This window comes from Thermobia domestica, chromosome 12 (assembly GCF_964235325.1).
Source record: "Thermobia domestica chromosome 12, izTheDome1.hap1.1, whole genome shotgun sequence".
In the NCBI taxonomy this organism is placed as follows: domain Eukaryota; kingdom Metazoa; phylum Arthropoda; class Insecta; order Zygentoma; family Lepismatidae; genus Thermobia; species Thermobia domestica.
Genome location: NC_137465.1, coordinates 69489501 through 69516101, shown reverse-complemented (window position 1 = coordinate 69516101; position 26601 = coordinate 69489501). Strand labels below are relative to the sequence as shown.

Genomic DNA, 26601 nt, shown 5'->3' with positions numbered 1-26601 from the left:
TATCTCCTGAGCTGATACGTGAATTCTAACCATATAGCTATGAGGGAGGTAAAGATGGAGCTTTTGCTACAGGTTGGGCAGTTATAGCGTGGTTTTCCAGATGACCCTGATTTTTTCTAAAGGAAAGATGACTGGTAGAGACTATGATACCGTTGTAAGTAATTTATATTTATTTATTTATTTATTGGCGTACGCATTGCGTTCTGCATGATGGTCTCTTTCAAAATGCAAACATTTCAATCCACACAGTTACAAGTGTTCACTGGAGAGTGTGAGGAAGAGCATGCACGTTTTCCTCGCTTTCATAACTGTCAATATTGAGATTTCCGATCTAGTACGACCTGCTTCAAATAACAAGAGGGAGTTTCGTTATCTTCTTCAGTCTCTTTCACGGAACTGAATCGGTTTCCCGTGAAGAATAGTGTAATATTCCATCTACATTTAGAATTTATGCCCTAGAAGATTCATACTGTTCTCAATGCCGAATGAGGTCTTACGCTTTATTAGGAAATCAATTCCTTATTTTACTAAGTACTCACAAAATTTGAGCAATCCTCTTATTTAATTATATACAGCAATAATTAGAAAACACATAGAGGCCTATAATATCCAAGTACCCTCAGCCTGAGGTTGAAAAGAAATTTGATATTTAGTGAAATAAGTGTTTAAATTGAAGTAACGTTTAATATAAGACATTATCTAAACATTTACATAAGAGCTTCAATAAAATACTTTTGACAAATTTAAACGAAAAGTAATTAAAACACACAAATTAAAAATAGTTACTTAGTGAACGTAAGGAACACTTATTTAAATTTATCACAGTCATCTCCATGTTCCATAAAGTCAGACAATGTGTATAAACTTTTCTGATATTTCGAGAGACAGATCGTTTTTTTTTATTTATTTATTTATTTATTTTTTTTAATAATGTTTTTCTATCTTTCCACATGCTCGTATTTACAACGTATTATATCTTTGAGACTCTTTGGATACGTATATATCATGTTTAGTAGAAATAAGGCACAAAAACAACGATTCTTCAAAAAGAGAGTTCCAGCAAGTCTTTATGAAAAAGGACACTGCGTTCTAAAATGTGAAGTAGTGAGATATTTACGTTCACCTAAAGCTGCATTGTTGTTTAAATGCTAGTAAGTTAATACCAAATAATAATAATAATGAAAAAGACTTACCTTAAATCAAATTATCTTCTAAAGTTAAATATTTTTTAAAAGTAAGTTTTCACAGAAGATATATACATCCAAGGATTCTCTAAGGCAAAATACACGGTACTGATGAACAAAATTATATTATTGTTATCTGTGAGTTTATTTCTCCTCAAAAGAAATTAACATACACACACTACTAGCATGTTGATTTACCACGGTATGCGTAATATAAGTGTTCAAAGTGTGCGCCGCCTCGCTGTAGACAGTGTTCATATCGTTCACGCAGATTCTCAAACATTCCTGAAACAAAAGTTGCTGCAGACTCCTGCAAAAGAAGATGATTTGCTCACGTAATGCAGGCACAGTTCTTGGTGGATTTCAAACAATAGGCAGCATAACTGTGTTACTTTGTGCCGTCTTATTAAATTCCACTCGGAATTGTTCTGCCACCTCTTTCAAACTCGGTCCACCTTCACGACCGCTTCTGTATGAGCGGAAATAACGCTCAACTATGAATACCTTTTCCTCCGTTAAGAGACTCATTTCCAACAACTGCACAACACAACTTCCTTTTCACTACTGCGAACACGTGTAGCTGGAGTTATGCCCCGTCGACAAACACAACCACGTGTTCGTGATGCGCGAGTTTCAGTACTGTATATTTTGGCGCATATCGTACACAATAAATACAAACATATGGAAAAAGTAGCAACCTGTACTGTTTTTTAAAATATCACGTAAGTTTATACACATTGTCTAACTTCAGAGAACATGGAAGTCTGACACATTTAATTAAAAATACTTTGTTTTATTCTAAATATCTAATGAATACCTATTCAACAGGAGAGTTTAACATTCTACTTATTAATGTTAATGGACAAAACGATAAAACTGTGGTATTTACCTGAATGATGACTGCTTCTTGAAAATATTCTTGGAATAGAGATATATTGATTGTGGCTGACATAAGTACAATTTTTAGGTCTTCTCGTTGAAGCAAAAGACACTTAAGCAAACCGAGTAAGAAATCTCCATGAAGATGCCGTTCATGAATTTCATCCAAAACTATCACATTATAACTGCTCAACGTAGGATCTGTAGACACCTGTTAATAGATAGTTAATAATGAATAGCCTTAAGCTGCTACAATGTTTTATAGCGTAATAAAAATACAAACTTATGCAATATTCACAATCAAAAGCAAGTAAAATTAAACGATGAACAGTCAATTATAATACCCCTGTTAGTAGAATATAGCTATCTGAGGGAAGGAAACAGGGAAACGATTTGGAGTGCTCAACTCTAAACACATCTGGCATTTTCTCATTGTGACTAGAAATATCCCAGATAGCGTATAGATAATGGGCTTAAAAAATAATCTATTTAATCTTTAGATAGCAGGTTCGCAAGAATGAAGAGCTGGCATTAACATCGAAATTTCAGCTTACAATGGAAATCGAAATCACGACTATGTGTATTAAGGGGTACGGTCCTTCAGTGTCTACAATAAGATCAATCTTTTTTATTTCTCTATCAAGCAAATCTAACTGAGACATCCTGCGTATTCTTACTCTTATGGCAATTCATAGTGTATTAAAGCGTGGATGGTGAATGACTTGGATTTTAGCAACCTGTTTAACACCGATACTATACGGAATGCGAACCATATGAGCTGCCACTGTGTTGTGCTTTTCTATGAAAACTTGGTTCCACTCTTTGCGCATTGTTCAAGAAAGATGGGAATCAGAATAAGAATAAAAGTGTAAGAAATTTTTTTGAAATACTTCGCAACGAGTCACTTGCGTTCGTCCAGGCATAACTGACAACTACACAATCCTCACCATGTTGATTCATCCAAATGCACTGTAGCATTTTATTGCTACTCCACTCTTTCATCACTTGATTTCGCTTCGTAAATTCAGATTGTCAGTTAAAGAATAACGAATTCTTACGGCGAAAGATGTACAAATAGTCGTATCACTATCGTTAATTATTTTCCCAGAAAACGAGTTTCAAAAAGGTGGTATCATATGATAACATAGTCACGCGCACAAACTATATCCAGATACAATTTCGTTTCCCCATTATCACATTTCGTGATTTTCTATACGATGACAAAAGCTTATTAAACATCTATGACGAGCTTTGTTTATTACATATTATGTATATATATATACAGCGTATATCAAGAAGAATCATCCGGATTTAAACAATAATATCTATTCTGTCTTTTCAGAGATGTGAGTGAACAACGTACTGTTGGACAGAGGAACATCTCTAGTTGTACATGGTTTCCGTTAGGTAGCAGCAGTGTGCTTGAGTGAAAGCTCACTACGGTTCTGGTTAAAACGGCATCTGGACAACAGAAATCGTTTTGTGTACTACGTTTTGCGGAGTGCAAGTCAGTGATAACTGTTCAGCGTGACTTTCGTACTAAGTATGGTGTGGATCCTCCTACTGCACAGAGCTTTAGACGATGGCATGAACAATTCCGAACAACAGGTTGTTTCTGTAAGGGAAAATCACCGGGACGTCCTCGAGTGCCCGACGCAGATGTGGAGCGCGTCCGTCACTGTTTTACACGCAGTCCGCAGAAATCCGTTCGTCGTGCAGCTCGACAGCTCAACATGCCCTCGATGTCCGTCTGACGTGTGTTGCGTCGTCGTTTACACATGAAATCATACAGAATTCAGCTACTGCAAGCTCTTTGTGAAGATGACAAAGAACGACGTATGTATTTTTGTAATTCCATTCTTGGCAAGATTGCAGAGGACGACAGTTTTGTTCAACGCTTAGTGTTTAGTGACGAGGCAACATGCCATTTGAATGGAAATGTGAACCGCCATAATGTGCGAATATGGGGAACGGAATACCTACATGAAGTTGTACAACATGAGAGGGACTCGCCAAAAGTTAATGTGTTTTGTGCAGTTCCCGAGAAAAGGTGTACGGTCCATTTTAATTTGCCAAGAACACTGTGACGGGGATAACCTACCTTGATATGCTTGAGTATTATATCTTTTCCCACAATTGGAGACTGATTCGAATGATTTCATCTACCAACAGGATGGGGCACCACCACACTGGCATGGTAAAGTGCGGGGATTTTTAAATCGAACGATTCCACAATGATGGATCAGTCGCACTGGACCAAATGATGCAGCGTTACATTATTGGCCTCCAAGGCCACTTGACCTTACTGTATGTGATTATTTCTTGTGGGGGTTTATAAAAGACTCCGTTTATGTGCCTCCGTTACCAAGCACATTGAATGAACTGCGACATCGCATAACGGCAGCTGTGGAAGCTGTAACTGAAGACATGCTAGCTGCAGTTTGGGACGAATTTGAATACCGCATGGACATATGCCGTGCATCTCACGGGGGACACATTGAACACCTATGAACAGGTGCAATAAAAACTTTTTGAGTTACACTGTCATGCAAAACAAAAACTACTTGTATATGTTTATTAGTTTCAGAAATACAGACTTGCCAAAGTGGATGAATCTTTTTGATACACCCTATATATATATATATATATATACATATATATATTGGAAAACCGAATATCTAGTGTATGCATCATGTGTTCTTGGCATATCACTGGAAACAACATACCGTTAACAGTACACAGGTTTTGGAAGAGTTCGTTAAGAATACTGTAAAAGCTAAACCTCCTCAAATTGTTTAAGCAAAACCTAAGTTTTGTAATGTACCATATCAAGATTGCTCGGAAGTTTTGTAATGCGCCATATCAAGATTGCTCGGAACTGGAAGTCTTGTAAGCTGGAAAATTTGTTATAGGTGTCGAGTAAGTCGACTGATATCAGTAAAGCATACGTTTGGAAGTGTACAGGTCTCTCGTTTTCGAACATAAATGGAAGGTTTGTGCATCGGGTTGTAATGTATGATGAGAAGTGGGTACTGTATGAGAGTTTTAATATATGAAACAATATATAAAACTCTACACAGGATGTATGTATGCATGTTTGCCTTCATTTCACTCATATAATAGTCAGGTATTAATGAAACGTCCACCAACTGACATCTCGAAATTATGACAAACTAACTATAACCACCCTAAAGACAATAGGACTGGCCAAACAGCGCAAAAGGTGGAATAATGTGTGTGTAAGACCGAAGAAGTAATTTATTTCGTTTAATTATTTCAACTGCCTGACGAATTCCACGAAATGGCTTGAATCTATAGCTTTTCGGCGAGAAAAAGTGATTTAAGATAGGTATCAGCTTTAGGGAAAGTTATTCACAAGCATCTATGGGAAATTCATTTACGTGGCCAAATTTTGCGTAATTATAATGGAAAGAATCTAGTTTCCGGGTACGAGAAAGCGATTTAACGACGTTTTGAGTTTTGAAAAGAAAGAAAATAAAACCTTTATTTTCTACATTCCTTTGTACAGGGACGGAGCTACAAAGGAGCCACAGGGAGCCCCAGCTTCTTAAAAGTGGTTTTATTTCATCTGTAACCCTCCAGTTTGTTTTACGCTATTTGTTAATCTATTTGGAAATCTACCAGTACTCATCATATTAATACGAGCATAAATATAGGCCACTACAGAAAACTATACACACTGTTCATTTTGTTTGGTGGACACAACATGAGCTTATGGGAAAGATGCTAAGAACTACTTCAAGTTTGATTGTCTATTGATTGCAAGATAATTGATGCGTGTGACAGAACCAGAACTTCCATATAAAATCTTCTATTTTCTTTTGTTTGAATTCATGTGAAATTGTTCTCGTTTTCACTTTTTGTGCGAGGTCAAGGACTAGTTCACCGCGGGAGTACACTCGGTTCGGAACCCATTATAAATTGTAGTTCAATATCTGGTATGAGAAGAGAAATAGTCAAAAAGAAAACCACCTTTTCTCAATGTCAATAACGTCTCTGGTGCTTACAGTTATAAAATCAATCAAAGATAAGGAGACAAATTCACTGCGATCCTACAGAATATCTTTCGCTTTCTTGTTGTATGTATGGCACCAACAACATTTTGCATCAGTCTTGATGAAAATACCTATCCAACCATTCTCTTTCAAAGTTGTACTATTGGGACCAAAAATACGAAAGTATAATATTTTGGTTTGAAATAAATTATTTACACAACACATGATACTTCACATCTGTTTAATTTACAATCATTTATGGATAAAAGTATATTCATTTACGAGAGGTAGTCTACCCCTTTGGTCACCTACTTAATTTGCAGCATATTTCTGAAACAATTTAAACACTATCAGGTGTTATTATTGGTACTACGCTAGCCACTTTTGTAAGATGGACATTTTTGTGAAACCAAGAGTAGCCAATAAGCACATTTCATTGTATATTATTTTGTAAAGCTGAATGAGACTTCAAGGATGAAAAACTTTTTGAAGAACGATACTGGAAATGTTCATTTACTTCAGGAAAGGAACGGAAAAAATGAAATCCTTTAGTTTAACGTCATACGATGGGGAGACGATAATTAAAGCAAGTGAATGATTATGGAAGAACTGGTGGAATGAGAAAATGGGAGGAAACGGGAGTACCCTGAGAAAACCCATAGACACGATGTTGTCCTCCACAAACTTACTTGGCCGGGGATCGAACCAGGAACCCCACATACCAGAGATAAGCGCTCTACCACTGAGCCATCGTGCAGAAAGGGAACGGATCACTTATTTCTGCAGCACACTGTACAATGATATTATCAATAATTTACAAAACATAAATACAAATACTTACCTGTCTCAGTAATAGTCCTTCCGTAATAAACACAATTTTTGTATGCTGTGTTTTGCTCTTCTCAAATCTTATTTGGTATCCGACTTTTGACCCATATTCATTCAGTGTTTCGAAAGCAACTCTCTTCGACAAAGATATGCATGCTATTCTTCTCGGTTGAGTGCATGCTGCGAAACAAAAACATCAATTATGGTTCTATAATTAAGTTTTTATCTTTCTAATTTTATTGGAGACAGTACTACAGAGGGCTTGTTACAAATTAAAACAATGCATACTTATCAAGAGCCGAATTATACGTCATCTGGACCTGTGGAACACCAACAATGATTTTATAAGAATAAACAATAAATACTACTCACAGGTATCCCCTAATAAAAAGACAGTCATGTTTTCATCTTTCAACATTGAGATACGAAGATGTGGATAAAAACTTTAACTACAATTTCTTAAGGAAAATAGTGGGAGAATTGCAAATAATATTCAAGTTATTCTTTCTCTGATGATTTTGTGCTTCTATAATTTTTACACGCCAACAACGTTAGAAATTAAATAAATTCAAGTTCGAACCGTTGCAGGTATTGGAAAAAGGACCCAGCAAGGACCGAAATTATTCACATGGATTAACAGATATTCTTTATAAGATATAGAGGTAGCTACTTATTATCCTACATAATTATGCTAATAGCATACTAAGCAGTATTTACACTTGTTCTAGTTTTTGTGTTACTACATTCATTTATGCCATGCTTTCTAAAAAAAAAAATCTAAATTAATACTTAATTTAGATAGTAAATTTGTTAGATTTAAATTTTTTATCTAAATTTAAATTTAGATAGTAAATTTGTTACTTTGGTATACCGCAAACCTTCTGCCGGTACAAAATATATCAACTTCAAATCATCACATTCATGGCTTCAGAAATTAAATGTTTGGAAAAACTGTTTTAGGAGAGCTCTTTTACTTTCAGAACTCTCTGAGGATTTCACCAAGGAAATACAGTATTTATTACAAATTGGACAGGAAAATGGTTCCCAAAAATCTTTATTGTTAAAATGGTACAAACAAGTACAACAGGAGATCGTCGGCACCCACCATCAACCAACAACAAATGCCGTAACTGACAGATCGATTGGTGTTCCTTTGGTCCCACATTTTTCAGCAAAAATCAAGATGATTCTGCAAACACACATCAAAATTTCAGAAGTTCCTCCAAAATCTACAGATAAATACATAATCAATTTTAAAGCATTTTTTACTGACCCTTTACAAAGCAGTGGTGTCTATCGGGTGAAATGTTAGTGTGATAAAGTGTATATAGGTCAAACAAAAAGAAACATTTGTACTAGAATAACTGAGCACGTTCGTACCTCGAAATCTCGGAATCCGCAACAGTTATCCGGCCTTGCAACGCATCTTAGAGATTATACCCATCATGTTTAATTGAAATCGTGGAATCATGTTTAATTGAAAAAGCAAAAACAGCAACGGAACGAAACATTAACGAATCATATTATATTCACAAAGAAAGGCCTTCACTTAACCTGGATAGAGGAGAAATAAATATTATTTGGAGTAATCTTTTCACTACATACTTTCACCATTTGGAAAGCAAGAACAGAAAACAGTGAACAGCAGTGTACAATGTCAGTGAGTTTCTATTCCCGTGTGTTTTAATGTTTGACAGATTTGTTTTTTACATATCCTCATCTTTTAACCATTTTTAACCATCCTTCATGTTTTTTTTTTATCCTTTTTGAAGTCTACCACAGACTGATGAAGGAAGTAGTATCTTCCGAAAGCGCTACCTGTTGCATGTAGAAGAAAATTCTGCTACATATTTTTTGCGGTCAGTAATAGCCTTTCCGCTTTTTCTCATTGCTTTATATGAGTTTCTTTGTATTTGGTCTTTCGTCTTATGTAAAATATTAAATTTGTTGAATTTAAGCTTATGCTCTAAATACATGTTTAAAAGGATCCGAAATTGGATTATCTTGGCTTCTAGATTTCTTGACTGGTCATAATTATTTTTGGTCATATTTATGTACTATCCTGATACTACCATATGACCTCATACATACTGTCAAGACCTCTTTCTCCATTAAATAAATTTTGTATATTAACAGGGCCTTCTCTGTGGTAAGTGAGGGTGGTATTTCTGGAAAGTTTCCGTGATAACCGGAAACTGTTGGATGTCTATTACTTTCTCAAGAATTCAGTTATTTCTCTGATTGCTTTTAACTGCTTAGAAGTGTGCAACTGAGCTGACTGTAATGGGTGTATTGGAAAAACTACCATTTCTTTCCGAGAGACTTTGTATTAAACTTATGATAATTCGGGGAGAAAATGAAAAACTTAAGAAAATAAATCTGATTCTAGTGAAGAAGTGCGCAAGAAACCTGGAGAAAATAAAATTCAATATCTCAACTAACATTTCAGTTATTGTTTATTGTTATATTCGCAATAAAAAAATTGCAAATAAAATTGATTGCCCCCATATTATTCCGAGTACTATGGAAGTATGACCAACATTTTGGAAAAATTGGTCTTTTAATTCAATCTTAAGAACATTATATGAAAAATAAGGTTGTAAGTTGAAGTGAATGACAACAGTGTTTATTACATCTGGTTATTTCTTTAACAAACATGCAGTTTGTTTCTACATTATACCCACCTATAATAAAGAAATAAAAGTTTGGATCTCACTTCTTTTTTGAAAATAGTTTACAAAAACTCAATTTAGAATACAATCTTATATATAAAAGAGAACGCACAAATCCTTTGTTCCCTCATCACGCTAATACGGCTGAACCAATTTCTTTCATTTTTGGGGGGTTATTAGGATTTGGACCCTAGATGGTTTTTATCATATCACTTTAATTTTCAATTACCAGTGTCTTGAGATAATTGACCATTCAAGTGTCCATAACGTACAAATCCTTTGTTAGTTCATCATAGGTAAAAATAAACGTATTTATATGCAACCCGCATGACCGTGTCACTCGGCGGGTTAACATAAATGACAGGCGATATAATGTTAACATTTACTGCAATCTACTATGGTTTTTATCATATCACTTGAAAGCGAAAAAGTAAAAATTATCTAAGTAACAAAGTTTATTGCGTTCCGGGGTGACCGCAGCGAAGCGGGGTGAACGCTGCTAGTGTGAAATAATAATAATGTTGATATGCTATTAAAAATACAATCAGAAAGTAACATTTATATACAAAATTGTTGGCTTACGATAGTACTCAGGATATTAAATGCTAAAAAGAAAGCATTTCTTTGCTGACATGTCCAGAACTCACTCTCTCAAACTGTGCACATCCGTAAGAAAGGATATTCCTTCTTTATCTCTTTCTTGAAGTTAGCTTTGCAAAATTAAACACAACTGTAACCAGCTGTTACTTATATTTATTCATAATTTGTATTGGATTGAAAAATTTTCATTTTGGATGTTATAATAAATCGCAGGTGTTATAGGTTATTCACACTATCTCTACTAAAACAGGAAACAAAAACACATAGAAATTTCTTCATATTCAAGAATTCTTTAACTAGGAAACAAGCCACGGTATGCGGATATTGCCGAGTCGGACAAATAAGGTTGTCTTTCTATAAGACTCAAAATAGAAAATAAAAGCTGCGAATAAGACCAAAGAAGAAAAGTAAGGTACTCAGGTAACGAAACGGGAAAAAGACTAGATGGAATTGGGAAAGATTTTTACACAGTCGAATTAAGTTTGCAGTGCGAACATCATCGAACTTATCGAATACATCTTCGCTATAAGATTGGTTGTGACTACTAATTTCCTACTGACTAAGTTACGATGCATTAAAATAGGCAAAGCTCCATACTTCAGTTGTCACCTTCTACACCAATAGTATTTTTTGGTATTTTCATACACTCCCACTGTTCAACATAAGGTTCAAAGAAACCAGACATCAGTTTGAAATATCAGCTAAATTAAATATTCAGTGTTTTATTTCTTAATTAAAATCTGCATATTTTACATATGTTTAACTGTTATTGAATCTTCTAAGGATTTACAACATAATGTGGTCTATAGCCCAAACAACAACGAGAACAAAAAAGAAAAATATGAGCTACTTATTGACCACAAACAAATAAGAGTAAGATACAAACATGAATATCAGAAGAAGCTAACACGAAGTTAGCATACATAAATTACTCGTCTGTCTTTCTATTCGCAACATTATTATTAATTAGCTACATTATATCAACTTACTTGACCGATTGTGGCTAATACTCTACTGTATAGTTCTGACATGCAAAAGATTAGGTGAAAGTTTCTGAGGAGAGATAGGAATACTTCTAGGTAAGATAACGATACATCATATCTCTATACCGGTATCGTATTACTATTACTATTACTATTTTTATTTTAATTTTTATATGCCTTAATCAAGCTGCAGCTGAAGTTTCCATCTTGGGTGACTTCTACTACAGTAATAGTTAGTTGGTCTCGACGCAGCGCTCCACTAACAGTACTCAAAACACTCTTGAAGATTCCGAGACGATCAAACTCCCATCTGTCCTTTACCGTTTTGATCATTTCTTCCAAGTTATTGAGGCTTTTGCATGCCAGGAAGTCCTTCTCTTCTTCCTTGTTTGTCCAAAAAAATTTGATATCCACGTGCCAAGCAACATGTGTCAGCAACACGTGTTTTCCATTCAAGTGGTCAAGAGACACACGACAACAGTGAAAAGTAGACATGAATTACAGAGTGCATAGGTGTGGAATGTCACTTAAGATTGTTTGCCATATTTTATTACGCAAGGGTTACAAAGTTACTTCTAAAAAGAATTTTTTTTTTTCCCCTCATCAATGGCTCGAAAAAAAAAAAATGACAATGAATTGCTTTCGGAAGGTGAGCAAATATAAAGTTGAGGCACCAGGCCTTCCTCGAGTATAGTCAGGAAACCTTTCTCGGAGAGCCTGAAGCAATGAACTCATTTTCAAGATACGTGCCATCTAATATTAAAATAAACTATAGCACTAGTCAGGAATATCATCTACTCGATATTTGATTTTTAATTCAGTTCAAATTTGTATATCTTATGTAAGTTCAAGATAAATTTACTACTGAATCTTTTAAGGAATTACAGCATATGTGGTCTATCGTTTCTACAGCACCAAAAGCAAAAAAGAAAAATCTGAGGTATACAATGAGCACATAGTACAACAAAATAACAAATAAGAGTGAAAAAGAAACACGGGGGTTAACAGATGCTAAAACAAAGTGACTTACGAAACCATTTTATGACAAAAAGGCTCATATTTTTCCTATTCGTAAGATTTGTTATTAACTGGCTACACTGCCTAAACTTGCTGGAACCGATTGTAGTGGATACTCTACTGTATAATGCTAATATTGTGCAAGTAAGTCAATACATTTTTCACACACACGTACTTATTTCAGAATAAGGTAAGTAACATTATAAGAACAAAAAATGAGTGAAACTTTCTTTATACGCCGAAATTTTCAATGAAAAATGAACCACCAAAACAAAAATCATTCAGTCATATATATCAACTTCCACTACTGTGGGAAACTCAATATTTGACTTTTATCAAATATCAGTGATAGAAAGCTCGATGCGTAAGATAACTCAAAATACCCGAATTATTACCTTTCCTGGAAATGTTTTTAAACGAACTTAGATCTAATTTTTCATTATGAATTTATTATTTTACAAACAGAGTTGTTAAAGCGATAATCTATCATCTACATACATATATCGAAATGATTGCACTCAGAATCTCTACAAACATTCACCAGATATTGAGTCATTAACTGATCAAATCAAATGTGAGGAATAACAGACAAGTATACATCAATAGTAGGGAACCAGACCGAGACCTATCCCCACCCTTCCTTTTCAACATCATGGATATATTTTGAATCTTCTATTTACTCCTAGAAGTATATAACCTGTCACTTTTGTCCAGTGATGTGCTGTCGACTATAATTTCAAGACTACGAGTGATGTCTACTGTAATCTATACGTAGTCTACACCACACACTTTCCGTGTAGGGCATGTAGACTATAAATGTGGTTACTTTACCTTGTAATGGAAATAAAGGACTAAGGTATTAATCGGTGCAAATTGAGTATACGTATGCAGAAGTTTGGACATTTTAGAGTGAAATCTAGCATTTCACAAGATGAAAAGTATTATGTTTATGTGTTACAAAGAATTAAAGTGACCACGTAAAAATAATACCAGGTATTACCTACGGAATCACCTATATGACTACTGCACAGATCAAACCAGGAACATATCAGAAAGCTTAATGAAGGTTATGTAAGAGACAGTTGAGAGCGAATAGTACTCCGAATCCTTGTGCTGCTCTTCTGCCTTCGCTCTCTCAGAGTCAAACTCACCCGGCTTTGTTCGAAAGATATCATGTCATGAAAGCTTCAGAAAGCTTGCTGCTAATTTATTAACAGATCGTAAGACATTTAGAAATAATTTATTAACAGTTCGTAGGACATTTAGAAACAATTTCAACTTCTCCTAAAGAAACATTATACTAGTCATTACATGATGAACCTATAACCTCAATCTACACGGATACTGAAAGATACAACAGAATTTAAAAGACTGTGATTAAGCAAATAACTTTAATCAGAGTTACTAAATTATATTATCGACACTCTTGTAATAGTTGCGGAAAATATGATACAAAGAAAGCGTAAATTATTTTAAGTTAATTCGAATTTTATTATTTAAAAGAAATATCTTGGCTTTTCAAAAGAATTTAAGGAAATGTTTTCTCTTGCAAATAAGAATTCGGCATTATTACATATTAACCATAATATTTTCTGCAAATATCAACAATCACCTAACAGTTTGCTGTATACTGTTATTTATTTACTGCTAGATACTGTCTCCGTTAAAGGCACATGTTTAGTTAGTTAAAAAAAAGTTACACATTAATCTTTTAATTAAAATTTGATGCTTTGCTCAGAGATTGTATTTTTCTATGTTAAAACTGGCATATCAGATTGATTACGTTGTCTACATAGAGTAACTCTACAACTTAAGAAAACTCTAAGCTTTAGCGCTACATAAACAAAAAGCCGCTAGTGGATCCTATTCTATATGAATTCCGCCCACGCGCGATTGTTACACACTACTTCCCAGATTTATACTATCATCTCATTCTCTTCTTAAGACTCAAACCCTTCCCGATTAGAACTATGTACAACGCATATAATTCTCACATTATTGGCCTGTCACGTCTATCTAATTTCTCGCACTTCTGGTTGCTTATAGTACTGAAATGAGCCAATGTTCAATCTACGTTTATTATTATTATTATTTGTCATTTACTGTAGGATAAGGAACTATGTCATTTACTGTAGGATAAGAAACTATCTTCAGTTGCTTGCTGATGGTGTTTTTCTGCATCTACAGAACACTCACTAGGTTACATCCAACAGATTTTCAAAGTGCACCAGCTGTGCCGTCACCACCAGTTGTGTTCTATCAGATGCTTGTCTTGATGTTTTAACTTTTTACTTTAATAATAATAATAATAATAATAATAATAATAATAATAAAAACTAAAAGATACTTAGAGAAACTTTTCTCATCTTTATTTAATTTCACGTGACCCACAAACATAATCAAATTGCTGCACTTTTATTGTTTCCAGTGTTACCATATGCGACGTCAAAATCAACGAAACTTCGCTAACTACAAAAGACTGTAGTTAGTTATTGAAATATTGGTCGAGAATGCTATTTGGTGTGTTTATTATTCATGTAAAGTTAAACCATCTGACAAAATTCCAGAATTTTAAAATACGGTATTTTCGAGGAAATGGCGGTTTTTGAAAATTTGACATTTTCTCGAATTTTTTGCGACAAAACGGTTGCACACAGAAGCGATACAAAATGTTTTTCGGAAAGCGGGTTACTAGGTCTTAACAACTGTGAAAACAGAATTGTAAAATTCCAACTGGAAGTGCCCCAAAAAATTCGCGATCTTTGACTTTTCATATAAAGTGACGTTCGTTTGTTAATTTATGTACAAAAAGATATGCATGCGCAAACCAAACTATAATAAAATATAGTTTATTTATATTCCTATGTGTATACCAAAACAGGAATTATAACTCTACCTGTCTCCATTGCTGGATGGTGGGGTTCCGAAGTTGACCATTTTCCATGTTTTCTACAATTCATAAATTGTACTCCCCGTCTTTGATGGCCTATTACTTGGCGGGAAATTTTCTTCGACAAAAAAAATACGGATCCTTTAAAAACAAGTATAGTTTCTATAAAAAAAAGTTTCAAAAACATCTGAGATGATGATGGTGCATGCTCTGCCTGAATTGAAATGGAAGGCACCAATATTTTTATTGCTATACTTAACTGCTACTAAACTTTCCGAGTTTGTTGAAGAAGTATTACAACTCACCAATGTGTTCAAATCCTGCTTTTAACAAATATTGTGGGACCTGTGTAGACTTTCCACAACCAGTATCTCCTGCTACAATAACAACACGGTTATTTTCCACTGCAGATACTATTTCTTCTCTGAAAAATACCGGTTACAAAGTATAAGAACAACTGTAAGGTGGAAAAGTGTTATTTAACGTTTCTAATGCAAACAGTTTAGTTCGTTACACTAACATTCCTGATACTATTCTAAACAAAACTAGCTTGGTATACATCTGTTTACTGTTTGTTTTTGTATTTCATAGTGTCATTTAAAACACTCATAGCACTAGAAGCTAACACACACATCTAAAAGCATGTAGATCATCTGCCACCCTTCGAACAGGAATGCTGTGTGGTATTAGTAGTTGGCCAATCAAGCTGTGTGTAATGTGGCGTTTAATGGCAAGATGGAGGTATCTCGAGAAACTTCATGTACGTACGTTCCACGGTGTCCTATAAAATGCTCAATGGGGTTGATGGATTGATTTGGAATTTAACGTCCCTTCCAACACCGATGCTATATGGCTGGTTCCAGCGAATACCCGGCTAAGTCGGGAAAAGTAAATTTTTACAGAAGAGCATTTGAAGATTCTGATGGTTTCTGTAAGACGGAGTACAGTTAAATCAACACAATTTCTTGAGGATTAATATATCATGATTAACGTGGGATCCCAACTACATGAGCTCCAGCGGGACACGAAGCCGAGTTTCTCGTACCAGAAGTGTGTATACTAACTATATAACCATGAGGGAGCTCTCTCAATGAGGCCGGGAAGTTTGCACATCGTGGAAAATGCTGGAAGTCTGCACTGTATTCTTCAAACCATTCCTGCACAGAACATGCGAGATGATGGGAAAAAGCGCAAGATGATGGGATGTATCCAGTCTTCCAGTAAATTGCAATATCAGATATCAGGACAGGAAGCAAGACCCAATAATTTTATATATTGAGTACCTCTTTTAAATAGAAGTCCCTTATAAAGATAGAAGAAGATAGAGAGTGACGGAGATTCTCTAAAGATACAATTAAAATTGTCTGACGAATGGGACGAACTGTTGCCTGTACATCTTACAAGTCGTTTCATATTTAGTGCAACCTTTGTGACCAGGTGGTTTACACACATGATCCCGGACTTGATCCCTGGTACGTGTAGTAAGCCTCGGGTAAAAATTCGAATAAAGTCTGGAATCATTTTGAGCAGTACATGTCTATCATATAGTTCACTGTTCTAAAACTATGTCCAATTCTAATAAACCAATCATTTCTATATCTACAAATATGACTAACGAAACATTTACTTTTCAGAAACTAAGAACTAGTTTGGAATTTCTTGGCTTTTAGTGACAGCACACAGTACACAACGGTAAAATATTTAATTTTCTCAGCTGGATTTATAATATGCATCAATTTCCCTTTTAAGATTTTATTCAAAATAATTTTATTCGATGTTCATTATTGTATTAATAGATTTTTTACTCTATTTACTAGATTTATATTATGAAAAATATTAATATAGGAACTTACCTATATTGAGCCACAGGCAAATTTGCTTGACTCTGACGAAGTTTCTTTAATTGCGAAAACTTTTCCTTTTGTCTAAAATCCAAGTACAGTAGTAGTATTTTCTGAAATTCATTAATTCGCTCCTCTGAGATCCATTTACCAGACTCCTTATCTCGAGGTGGAATCCTAGCCAGAAGTTCCTTCGTTTTGCAGAAGTTTACCGAGAAGCATAGTAAATGATCTTTCTTGAACAGTTTAGGAACACCGAGCTTCTCATCTACTTCTTTATCGTCTACAACTGTAAGAAACAAATAAGGTAACTTCACTATATTAGAGCGCTTGCAAAACGTTCGACATATGTTTATAATTGGCTTTTTCATTACAGTCCTTACATTTGATTATAAATAATTTAAACAAAGAAATATGATAGTAAGACTATCTATGGCTTTGGATTGATTATTTTAACAAAAGAAACAATGACCAAAGCTTAAAACCCATTTTATTTTAAATTATAATTTGTAACGGTTTCTTTTCTTTAAAAAACTTTCCTCCATGTGAATTCTGCTACATTTGACAATAACTTTTGATTTTAACATAATCTGTACAAAAGTTTGTATTTTCAGTAATTGTAGTAGAATAGTGATACTGTACTCATATATAAATCTAATATTTAAAGATTATATATGATGATACATTTCCAAAATTGTGATGTTTACACAGTGGGGAACGTGAGTAACAGGTAACTTGAAACCTAATTATTATTTTTCTTACAAACATTGCATATATAGACACGACTAGCAGGAAATAACTGGAGTGAAATGAGTTCATTTGCACCCTACTTTTGAATAAGATGAAGATAAAGAGAAATGAATAATACTAAAATAATTAGTGAAATGGTGAGTTGTGGGATAAAGTTCTTGATTTCCTTTTCTCTGTTTACAAAGTAGGCCTAACATAAAACCCTACCATTACGGTCCAGCACCAAGTAACGGACTCTGCTCTGAAGAGTTGATCAATCTATCATGGATAAATTACGATTTAATGAAGTATTTACTATAACACAACGTAGAGAATACTAACAAAGAATAGGAAAAAGTACATTCACTTTTATGACTTGCCGTTGGTAAATGTACGATATTGATTTTTATCCAGCTTTCTTTCACAGTGAAGCGTATTATTAAACATGTATTCAAATACACTGGTGGAAACACACAGTATTGTGTATACTTAAAAGTACACAGTACGATTTTACGAGTCTGGCTAGAGTTTGTACACAAGATGGAGATGGTACCTGTAAGATATCCCAAGTACATTGTACAGAGTACTGAAAAACATACGTATTCACCTTAATAGCACGTATAACTACATCGAGCGGCTACACAAGTACCTGTACGGGCAGCTACCTACTCACATAAAGAAGCTCAATGTCTGTCTGGGGTATAGTATTCCACGTTCGCACACGCTCGTTGCAGATCTTCCTGTAGCTGGAAGGTAGTTGTTGCTAGAGCCCGGCTGGTGCTCAAGAGCTGTCATACCATCTCTCACTCGATAGGACTTATGTCCAGAGACCTAGAAAGCCAGGTTAGAAACCGTATTCCGATTCGAGGAATTGATATATTTCCTAAATTTTAGGAGGGGTACATTGGACAACACCTTAAATTCTTGAAATTCACGGGTAATTGTCAAACTTAATCCGGTTTTCAACTAGTCGATTACATCTATGATCTTAGACTATGAGTCATGATTATAAATCCTAAGGTTCAAAAGTGTGAGTAGAAATCAACCAATTATATTTCACCACAGCTATCTTCCAAAGCAACAATCTTAGACTGAGTTACGTCTACAAGTCTAAATGCAAAATTGCTGTTATTGTATATCAGTAAGTTCTAATGATCACGTATCAGGTTTCAAGTTCTAAATTTATAAAGTTTACTTTGAAAAGAAATATATGATATGACACCAAAACATATGATCAGATTACAACAATGTATCAATGCTTTGTTCACAAGTTGAACCACCCAAAGTTATAGTGCTAGAAAGGGTAGAGATGCAAAAAAGCCGGCTTTTTTGAATCGATGGTTTTTTTCACATAAAAAGCCGGCTTTTTTGGGAAAAAAACGAGAATTTTGGAAATTTTGGCTTTTTTCACTTTCATGATTTTTCTATCTAAATAGCTTTCTTACAGTATATTCTATAGTTAGATAAGAATTCCATGACCTAAATGCCATATTTCGCTCTAAAATTCACCAGCAAGATGGATGGAGCACATGTTTTACGAATTAAAGCTAACGTGAAGAATGTAGTATTTGAGGGCAATTTTAGAGGCTATTTAACTTTATTTTAACTTTTGAGTTATCGACATTTTTTCTTCTCGGGATCATTTCAGTTTGTCATCCATGTTTCATTTCTAAGAGCTTAGTACTCTAGTTTCTAGCGCAAAAGTTAAACATACGTTTTTCTATATATCCGTCAAAGCGTACGTTTTTCAATATATCCGTCAAACCGTACTTCCACATTTCTGTTATACTGTAGCTGTGCAACGATTTAGCAATAATTTTCCGGATACAACCTTGAATACTAATTTATACAAATAATCAGTAGCGGATTTAGAAAAGTACTTTCGGGGGGATTTCTCTGATTGTTTTGTTTTCTAAAATGTCCTAATTTTATTTGGGAGCAGCTTGAAGTTTATGAGTACAGGCATAACTAATATTTCGTTTCGTTTATATATTTAGCGATAATCTTCCGGATACAACCTCATTGAAGATCATTTTATACTGAGAATCAGTGGCGGATTTAGAAAAGTATTTTGGGAGTTTTTTCTTACTAATGTTTAGTTTTTCTAAATATTCGTAATTTTTATTTGACGGCAGCTTAAAGTTTATGAGTAAAAGCATGATTAATAGATATTTCGTTTGTTTTAGACATTAAGTAATTTTGGGAAACAGACTTCAGTCAGAAAGACCGCCCCCTAACCTTCGCAAAACCGTCACTGCTGGTAATTAGTAATAATGACGATTTAAAAACAATAAGAAAGGAAGTCGGCCAACTCACAGTACACGCACTATTTCTACTTCACAGATGGAATGAAGGAAAGCTTTGTCAGAATGATCGAATGCTGAGTTGACTCCCGGACTTCCCGATAGAAGCGCAAAAGCTCCACTCAGTCATGTTTGTTGTGCAGTTGTATTTAAGTTAAATATATTCCGTAGTCCTTTTTTTTTGGGTGGTGGTGGGGTGAGGAGAGTTCCATAATGATATGATATGAAGGGTGTGAGCCAAGAACATGATAACTAACAAATTTTCAATTGCTGAGTTATGCAGCACCAGATAGACAGCAACGCATACCGCTTCGTTTAATCCTTCATGTATAGTTTTATGTGAAAAATTAGCTTTCCGACTTTCAAAATGGATTGTGCAGCAGAAAATTTCTAATTTCTTAACATAGTAAAATTTTGGGTTACCATGTTCTTGCCTCATACCCTTCATATGTTGAATCCCTCTTGTTAAAAATTCAGAAAACTTGAGGACTGAGTAAACCGTGATGGTGGTTACATAAAAGTGTAGAATTTCAAGAATATACAAAACCAAAAGCTCTAGATGTGCAGCCTTTAAGTGTATCATATAAATCTAAGTATTTTTCTTATGTTTTATTTTAATTTTATTTTGTTCCATAAAGAGAGTATGGAATATTTTGAAGTAAAAATACTACATAGAATTTTGCTAGTTATTTGTGTATTTTTTAAAAATAAATATTTACTTTTAGGGTTGACTGGTTTACACCAGCTGTTTTTTTTCTTTTTTTTAAATAAACAACTGGTTTAAACCAAAAAAATAAAAAGAACGAAAAATGCGAATCGTGTGAAGTTCATGGTGACGTTTCCTCACATCAAACCATCTGCATTAGTTTTGTTTCCTTTTCACCTTTTAATCAAGGTATCCCATGTTCAATTCTCGGTCGAACCACAATCCTTTCATGCGTAAACAAAGTAGCGGTTCGGATGTAGCTTTAAGCGAAAGTCTTTTTCTTGATAACCTCGGTATTACGTAAGGATGTTAAGCCTGAACATACGAAATGAAACCAAATTGTATATTTCTGCATGCCTGAATGCCTGTTGTTTTATAAAGAAGCCAAGGTTACTTAAATATATTGATAGAAATTGGCAAAATTTATTGATTGCCTACGTAGCTTCCAACATTAGCTTAGATTGGACTTTCAATGATATGTACGTACTAAATTTGTAATTTAATACCTCAGTTTTAGCGTACTGATTATGATATGTTGATCTTTAAATTTTACATGCAAAGCAATAACAGGACTTTCCGTTATTGTTTTACATTTTGAGTAATGACGGGATTTTCCCGATGGCTAGGGCGGGAGTTTCCCAATTTAAGAAATTTACTGACCGGACTTATTTAAGCTTATGTGACCTCTTCCAGCACAACCCCATTGTTACATAATAACACCAAGGTGAAACAAACTTATTTCTGTCAATGTGTAACATAAATACATAAAGCAAAATATCTAAACCCAAAAAAGCCTGGTTTAAACAAACAAACAAACAAACAAACAACAACAAAAAAACTAGTTTAAACTCCCCCCCAAAACGGAGTTTTGCCATTTTCAAAAACAACCACGGTTCTTGCCAACCCAGCTTACTTTTGTATGTAGGAGGTTAAAAAAAATCATATTATATACATTGGTTAATCCTTTGGAATTCATAATGTAAATATGTTGAAAAGTAAAACTGTTTGAAATATCTTTTCGAAATTCATGGTTTATCTTCGAGGTTTTATATTATTATCGACATCAACCACTAATTAAATGATTTTTTGTGTTATAGAGAAGGGAAACAAAATCTCGTTTATCAATTTAAAGCAGAATTTTGAAAAAAGCCCAAAATTTCCCAAGCAAAAAAGCGAAGCAAAAAAAAAAACCGAGTTTTTTCCAAAAAAGCCGGTTTTTTCCGAGCCCTTGCATCTATACTAGAAACCTTTTTTTTTTTTTTTTGACAATTTCCAAATTTAAGGTTGGACTCTTGTTAAAGTTTATGATAGGGTGCATAAAGGGACCAATGTCTTATGAAAAAAATAGGTCCTGTACTCATTCATACGATCATATAATAAAGTCTCATCGTAGATCAGGTCATACCCTGACAAATTTGAATTTTTGGCAATTTTATTACTCATGCAAAGAATCAACGTCCACCATTCAAATTTACAAAAGTGTATACCGAAGTAATAGATAAGTGAATATACATATTAATTAAATATATTTTTATAATGTCCTATGAAAGAGAATGAACCACTCTACTAAACCATATAACCATATAATACGAAAAAAAAAAAAAAAAAAAAAACGAAAGAAGAGCATATAATAGGTCAAAAATATTCAAATTTTGATTTTTTGGTAACTTTTTATCCATAGAAGATGATAAGCTGGTCCGAACTTATAAAGGTATCTATTCGAGTCCTAGAGAACATTTACCAATTTTTACTTTTTAACAATTTCTGTAGCTAAAGGGTGTCCTATACACCCATCTCAAAATTTAACAGGATTGTATCGAAGTACCCATCTCTTGTGAAAGATAACGGACCCCTGTACTCAACTATATAACAACATATTGTAATAAACCCTCATCAAAAAAGATAAATGAGATCGATAACTAATCACGTGGGAAGCACATGAGAAAATGCGTATTTTTGACATTTATTTTTATCCATAGAAGGGAAAAATCAGGACCAATCAAATTTACAGAAATATATATTTGCGTTCTAGAAAACATTTATTAAATTCCATTTCTTGACAATTACCATATTTAAAGGGTGGTCTATGTACCCCTCCCAACACTTAACATCTTGAGTGCTAATTCTGTATTTTTACGGAGTAGCTGATCTTTTGTGGACTGCGAATTCCGTATTTATAAGTAATGTGATTCAAAATGTGATTTCAATGGTTTTGCTCCTTTATTATACGGAGTTTGCAGTTTTGAAATGTCCCTTGGACTTCCTAGTCCGGAATTTCGTCAACAGATGGTGTGAAGATCCTAATTAATGCCTTGTTACCACAAGGGTTAAAAAAAAAAAGTACTTATTGTTTGACCGTCAAAATGGCGAGAAAGATCCTGTCGGACGATTCAATACGCTTCAGTTTAGAAGTGCAATTGAGCGACAGTGATGGTGATTTATTTGAAGGTGAGTTATTGGACGATGTGAGAATAATCCAGACTACGTAGCAACAGAAATATCAGATATGTCAGGTAAGTAATCTTGAGACAATAATTCTCATATTCGCGTTCATTTTTCCTTGCACTACGTGTAAATGTTATTTGTGATTTGTAACAGTTTTGTGGTTAGAATACAGAATATTACGTATAAGAATAAAGAGCAAGCTCTAAACTTTCAAACGGTACATATTGTATTATTTTAGCTTTCAAAAAATTTGTTAAAAGGTTGGAAAAGCCTGCATTTCAGAGCCCAGAACTCAATGTGTTAAGATGTGAGCATCAATGTACCTATTTTCTATGAAAGACAATGAGCCCCTTTACTCACAGTCTGCTATATAGAAGTACAACGTGATAAGAGCTCATCAAAGATAAATTAGGCCAATTAAAAGGGGACAAGTAGGACTAACCAAATTTGCAGAAATATATATATATATATATATATATATATATGTACATATTTCAGTCCTAGAGAATATTTACCAAATTTCTATGTACCCTTCCCAAAATTTAAGACGGAACCATCAATGTACCCATGTTCTATGAAAGAGAATGGACTCCGATACTCAACGAAATAACCATATACGGTAATAAAGCCTCATCAAAAAGAGAATAAAATAAAAAAAAAACTTCCTAAATTTGATTTTTTTTTTTTACCCATATGAGGGAACGACATAGACCACCCAAACTCACAGAACCACATACCCCAGGCCTATACTACCATTGAAGACTTTTGTGCTCCTCCAAAAATTTGGGGTAGGCAAATATACCCATGCCAAAATTAAGAGGATATTAACCCTCATGGCGTCATACCACGTGATCAAGTTAGTTGACTCTCTCAGCTAATCAGAGAAGTTTCTTCAACTGTTCCCTTTACTACTTTGGCATCTTGGACGAAGATAAAACTTGGTACATGAACTCCTCGTTTATAATAAGCGGACCGTGTCTCAGTGTTTTTGAAAATTTCCATTTTAAGAAGGGAAGGGAATATTATCTATAGTTTCTTTCTTCAAATTGAAATCAATGTTGTCTGTTAATATTTGTGATTGCGTCATGAGGAAATGGTTGAACCGTTTGAAATTAATTTTGGAGCATAGTATGAATATGATGTAATGATGTAACAAATTTAACAGGTGATGTTTGTTTATAATTTTGTACTACAAATGGTGTAATAAGTTGTAATTACAATTTGCATTTATATACATATGACAACTGTAGAACTTATAGGAGACACTCTGCATATTGTAAGTCAAAACAGGCAAAATAAATGAAATAAATAAATAAAAAAAAAAAAAAAAAAATGAGAAACATTATTTGGGTGAAAATACTTTTGTCATGGAGACGACGAAATCGCCAGTGGTTGCTGGATTTTATCAAAACCGAAACTCAATTTCAATTTTTATAGCAGATGTTTGATGTCAAAATCGAAGGCGAAAATCTATTTTCAGACATTCGATTTTTCAAACAAGAATTTTAGGAATGATTCAAAAAATGCATCAAAAGATTGCGATCTCGGCCAATAATTATTTTTTGATCCAGGGTCCACAAATTTTTATTTTTTTACAGAATTAGCACATCATACTGAGTTACGTGATAGTTTGGGTTTGGCTACATTATATGTAGTTCTCCGGATATAAGTCATACAAGAAAATTTTTGATTCAAATATATTGGATCTTTTGATAGAAGAAAAGAAAATATCATGAAATGTGAACAGCACTACTTTTTACCGTCACCCTTCTCGTAATCAGGAGGTAACTATCAGTAATTTTACTTCAATTACTTTCCCTGTAAGCTGGGTTGTGAGAAACCCAATTACAAAAGCAAACAAACAAAAGTTCAGTGAGTTTGACTGAGCAAAATTGGTTTCCTGGCACAAGTTCCTGGTCGATCTCAGAACCAGCAGCAGTTTGTGGTGGACAAATACCGTATGCATGAGTTTTCTCTGGATTCTTTCGTTTCCCCCCATATGCATCTCATCATCATTGTCTTCCTAAGCCTCGGTACATAATCGTGAGACATTAAAAGGAAATAAAAAGAAATGTCGTATAAGGAAATCTGTGAAGCCCCATCCAGGTTTCGTTGAACACACTTTGCACAGAACAAAAGGTCATAGAACTTATCAGGAAAAACACGGACGTAACTATAACAAGTGACATGATCGAAAGAGCACATCGGATGGGAAGCAGCCGTGGGCAACGACCAATTGTTGTGAAATTAATTTCGTTCAAGAAAAAACAAGAAATTCTTAGAAATGGGCGAAAACTACACACAGCGGGCATAAGTATCAGTGAGCAATATTCTCGCGGAGTGAAAGAAATTCGTGAACAGTTAAAAGTTCATCTAATAAAAGTCAGAAACGATGGTTACAACGCGCATCTCAGATATGACAAAATAATTATCAACGGTACAAAATACAGCTTGCAACAGTGTATAGACTATGAGAACAGCATGTATTCAGGAGAACAGGTCCACCAAACAAAACCCTCTGCCGACAGGAACACGCATTGCAGGAAGCAACGGACGACGGAGACTATCAAAGAAGCATCAACGTGAGGGACCCTAGAGGAAAAACCGCCTACAACCAAAGAAGAGGAGCGGAGGGGGGAAGTGAAGTGTTAGTGAACAACAGTGATAAGTGAGTAGGGGGGAGTGGAAGAACAGATGGAACGAATGCAGAACAGAGAGGACAGGACATCGACCCACATATCCAGGTAAGGAGAAACACGCAGAAACCCATTGTGACATTAATGCACCAGAATATCCAAGGGTTGACATAAAAAATAACTGACCTTGAAGCATTCTTACATACAATAGACAAACAACCGCAAATCGTGTGCCTGACCGAACATTGGTTAACAAAAGAAAATATTGAACAAATAAAAATTCAAAACTATGAAGTAGTTCTGTAGGGAAATAAACAGCAGGGGAGGATCAGTAATCCTAGTCGAAGAAAACTTGACACAAGATGTTAAAAAAATAGACATGCGAAGTACCGAGTTCGCTTATGAAAGTGCAGTCATTACTATAGAAAAGTTAAATTTAATAATTGCTGTAGTATATCGTAGCCAACGGGGATCTCTTGACACCTTCTTTAATTCACTCAAAATGTTTCTAGAGGGCATACGGAATATACATAAGAAAAAAATTATAATATGCGGAGATTTCAACATAGATTTCCTAAAAAAAACTCCTCAGAAAAAGAACGCGCAATTACACTTCTAAACATGTATAACATAACATACATCATAAATAAACCCACTAGAATAACCACGCACTCAAAAACGGCTATTGACAATGTGTTTACTAATGTAAAAGATGACATCAAATATGATATAATTGATGGGCTATCTGATCACACATGCCAGATGATGTACATAGAAACACAACAAAAAATTGACAATACTCACAAAACACGCACAATCAGAAACTACAGGCTAAGACATAAAGAGAAATTTACGAGATTAGTAACAAACGA

General features: G+C 34.4%; 1 protein-coding gene across 1 annotated transcript in view; it reads right to left on the bottom strand.

Moving 5' to 3' along the window:
* LOC145666498 (putative ATP-dependent RNA helicase DHX34) overlaps positions 1-26601 on the bottom strand; it is a 127982-nt gene that overhangs the window by 76541 nt on the left and 24840 nt on the right. The window contains exons 3-6 of the mRNA XM_081733764.1: positions 16923-17199; positions 15375-15493; positions 6921-7087; positions 2074-2274 (exon numbers count right to left, since the gene is read on the bottom strand). Coding sequence (XP_081589890.1) covers positions 2074-2274; positions 6921-7087; positions 15375-15493; positions 16923-17199 — 764 coding nt within the window. The remainder of the gene's footprint in view (positions 1-2073; positions 2275-6920; positions 7088-15374; positions 15494-16922; positions 17200-26601) is intronic.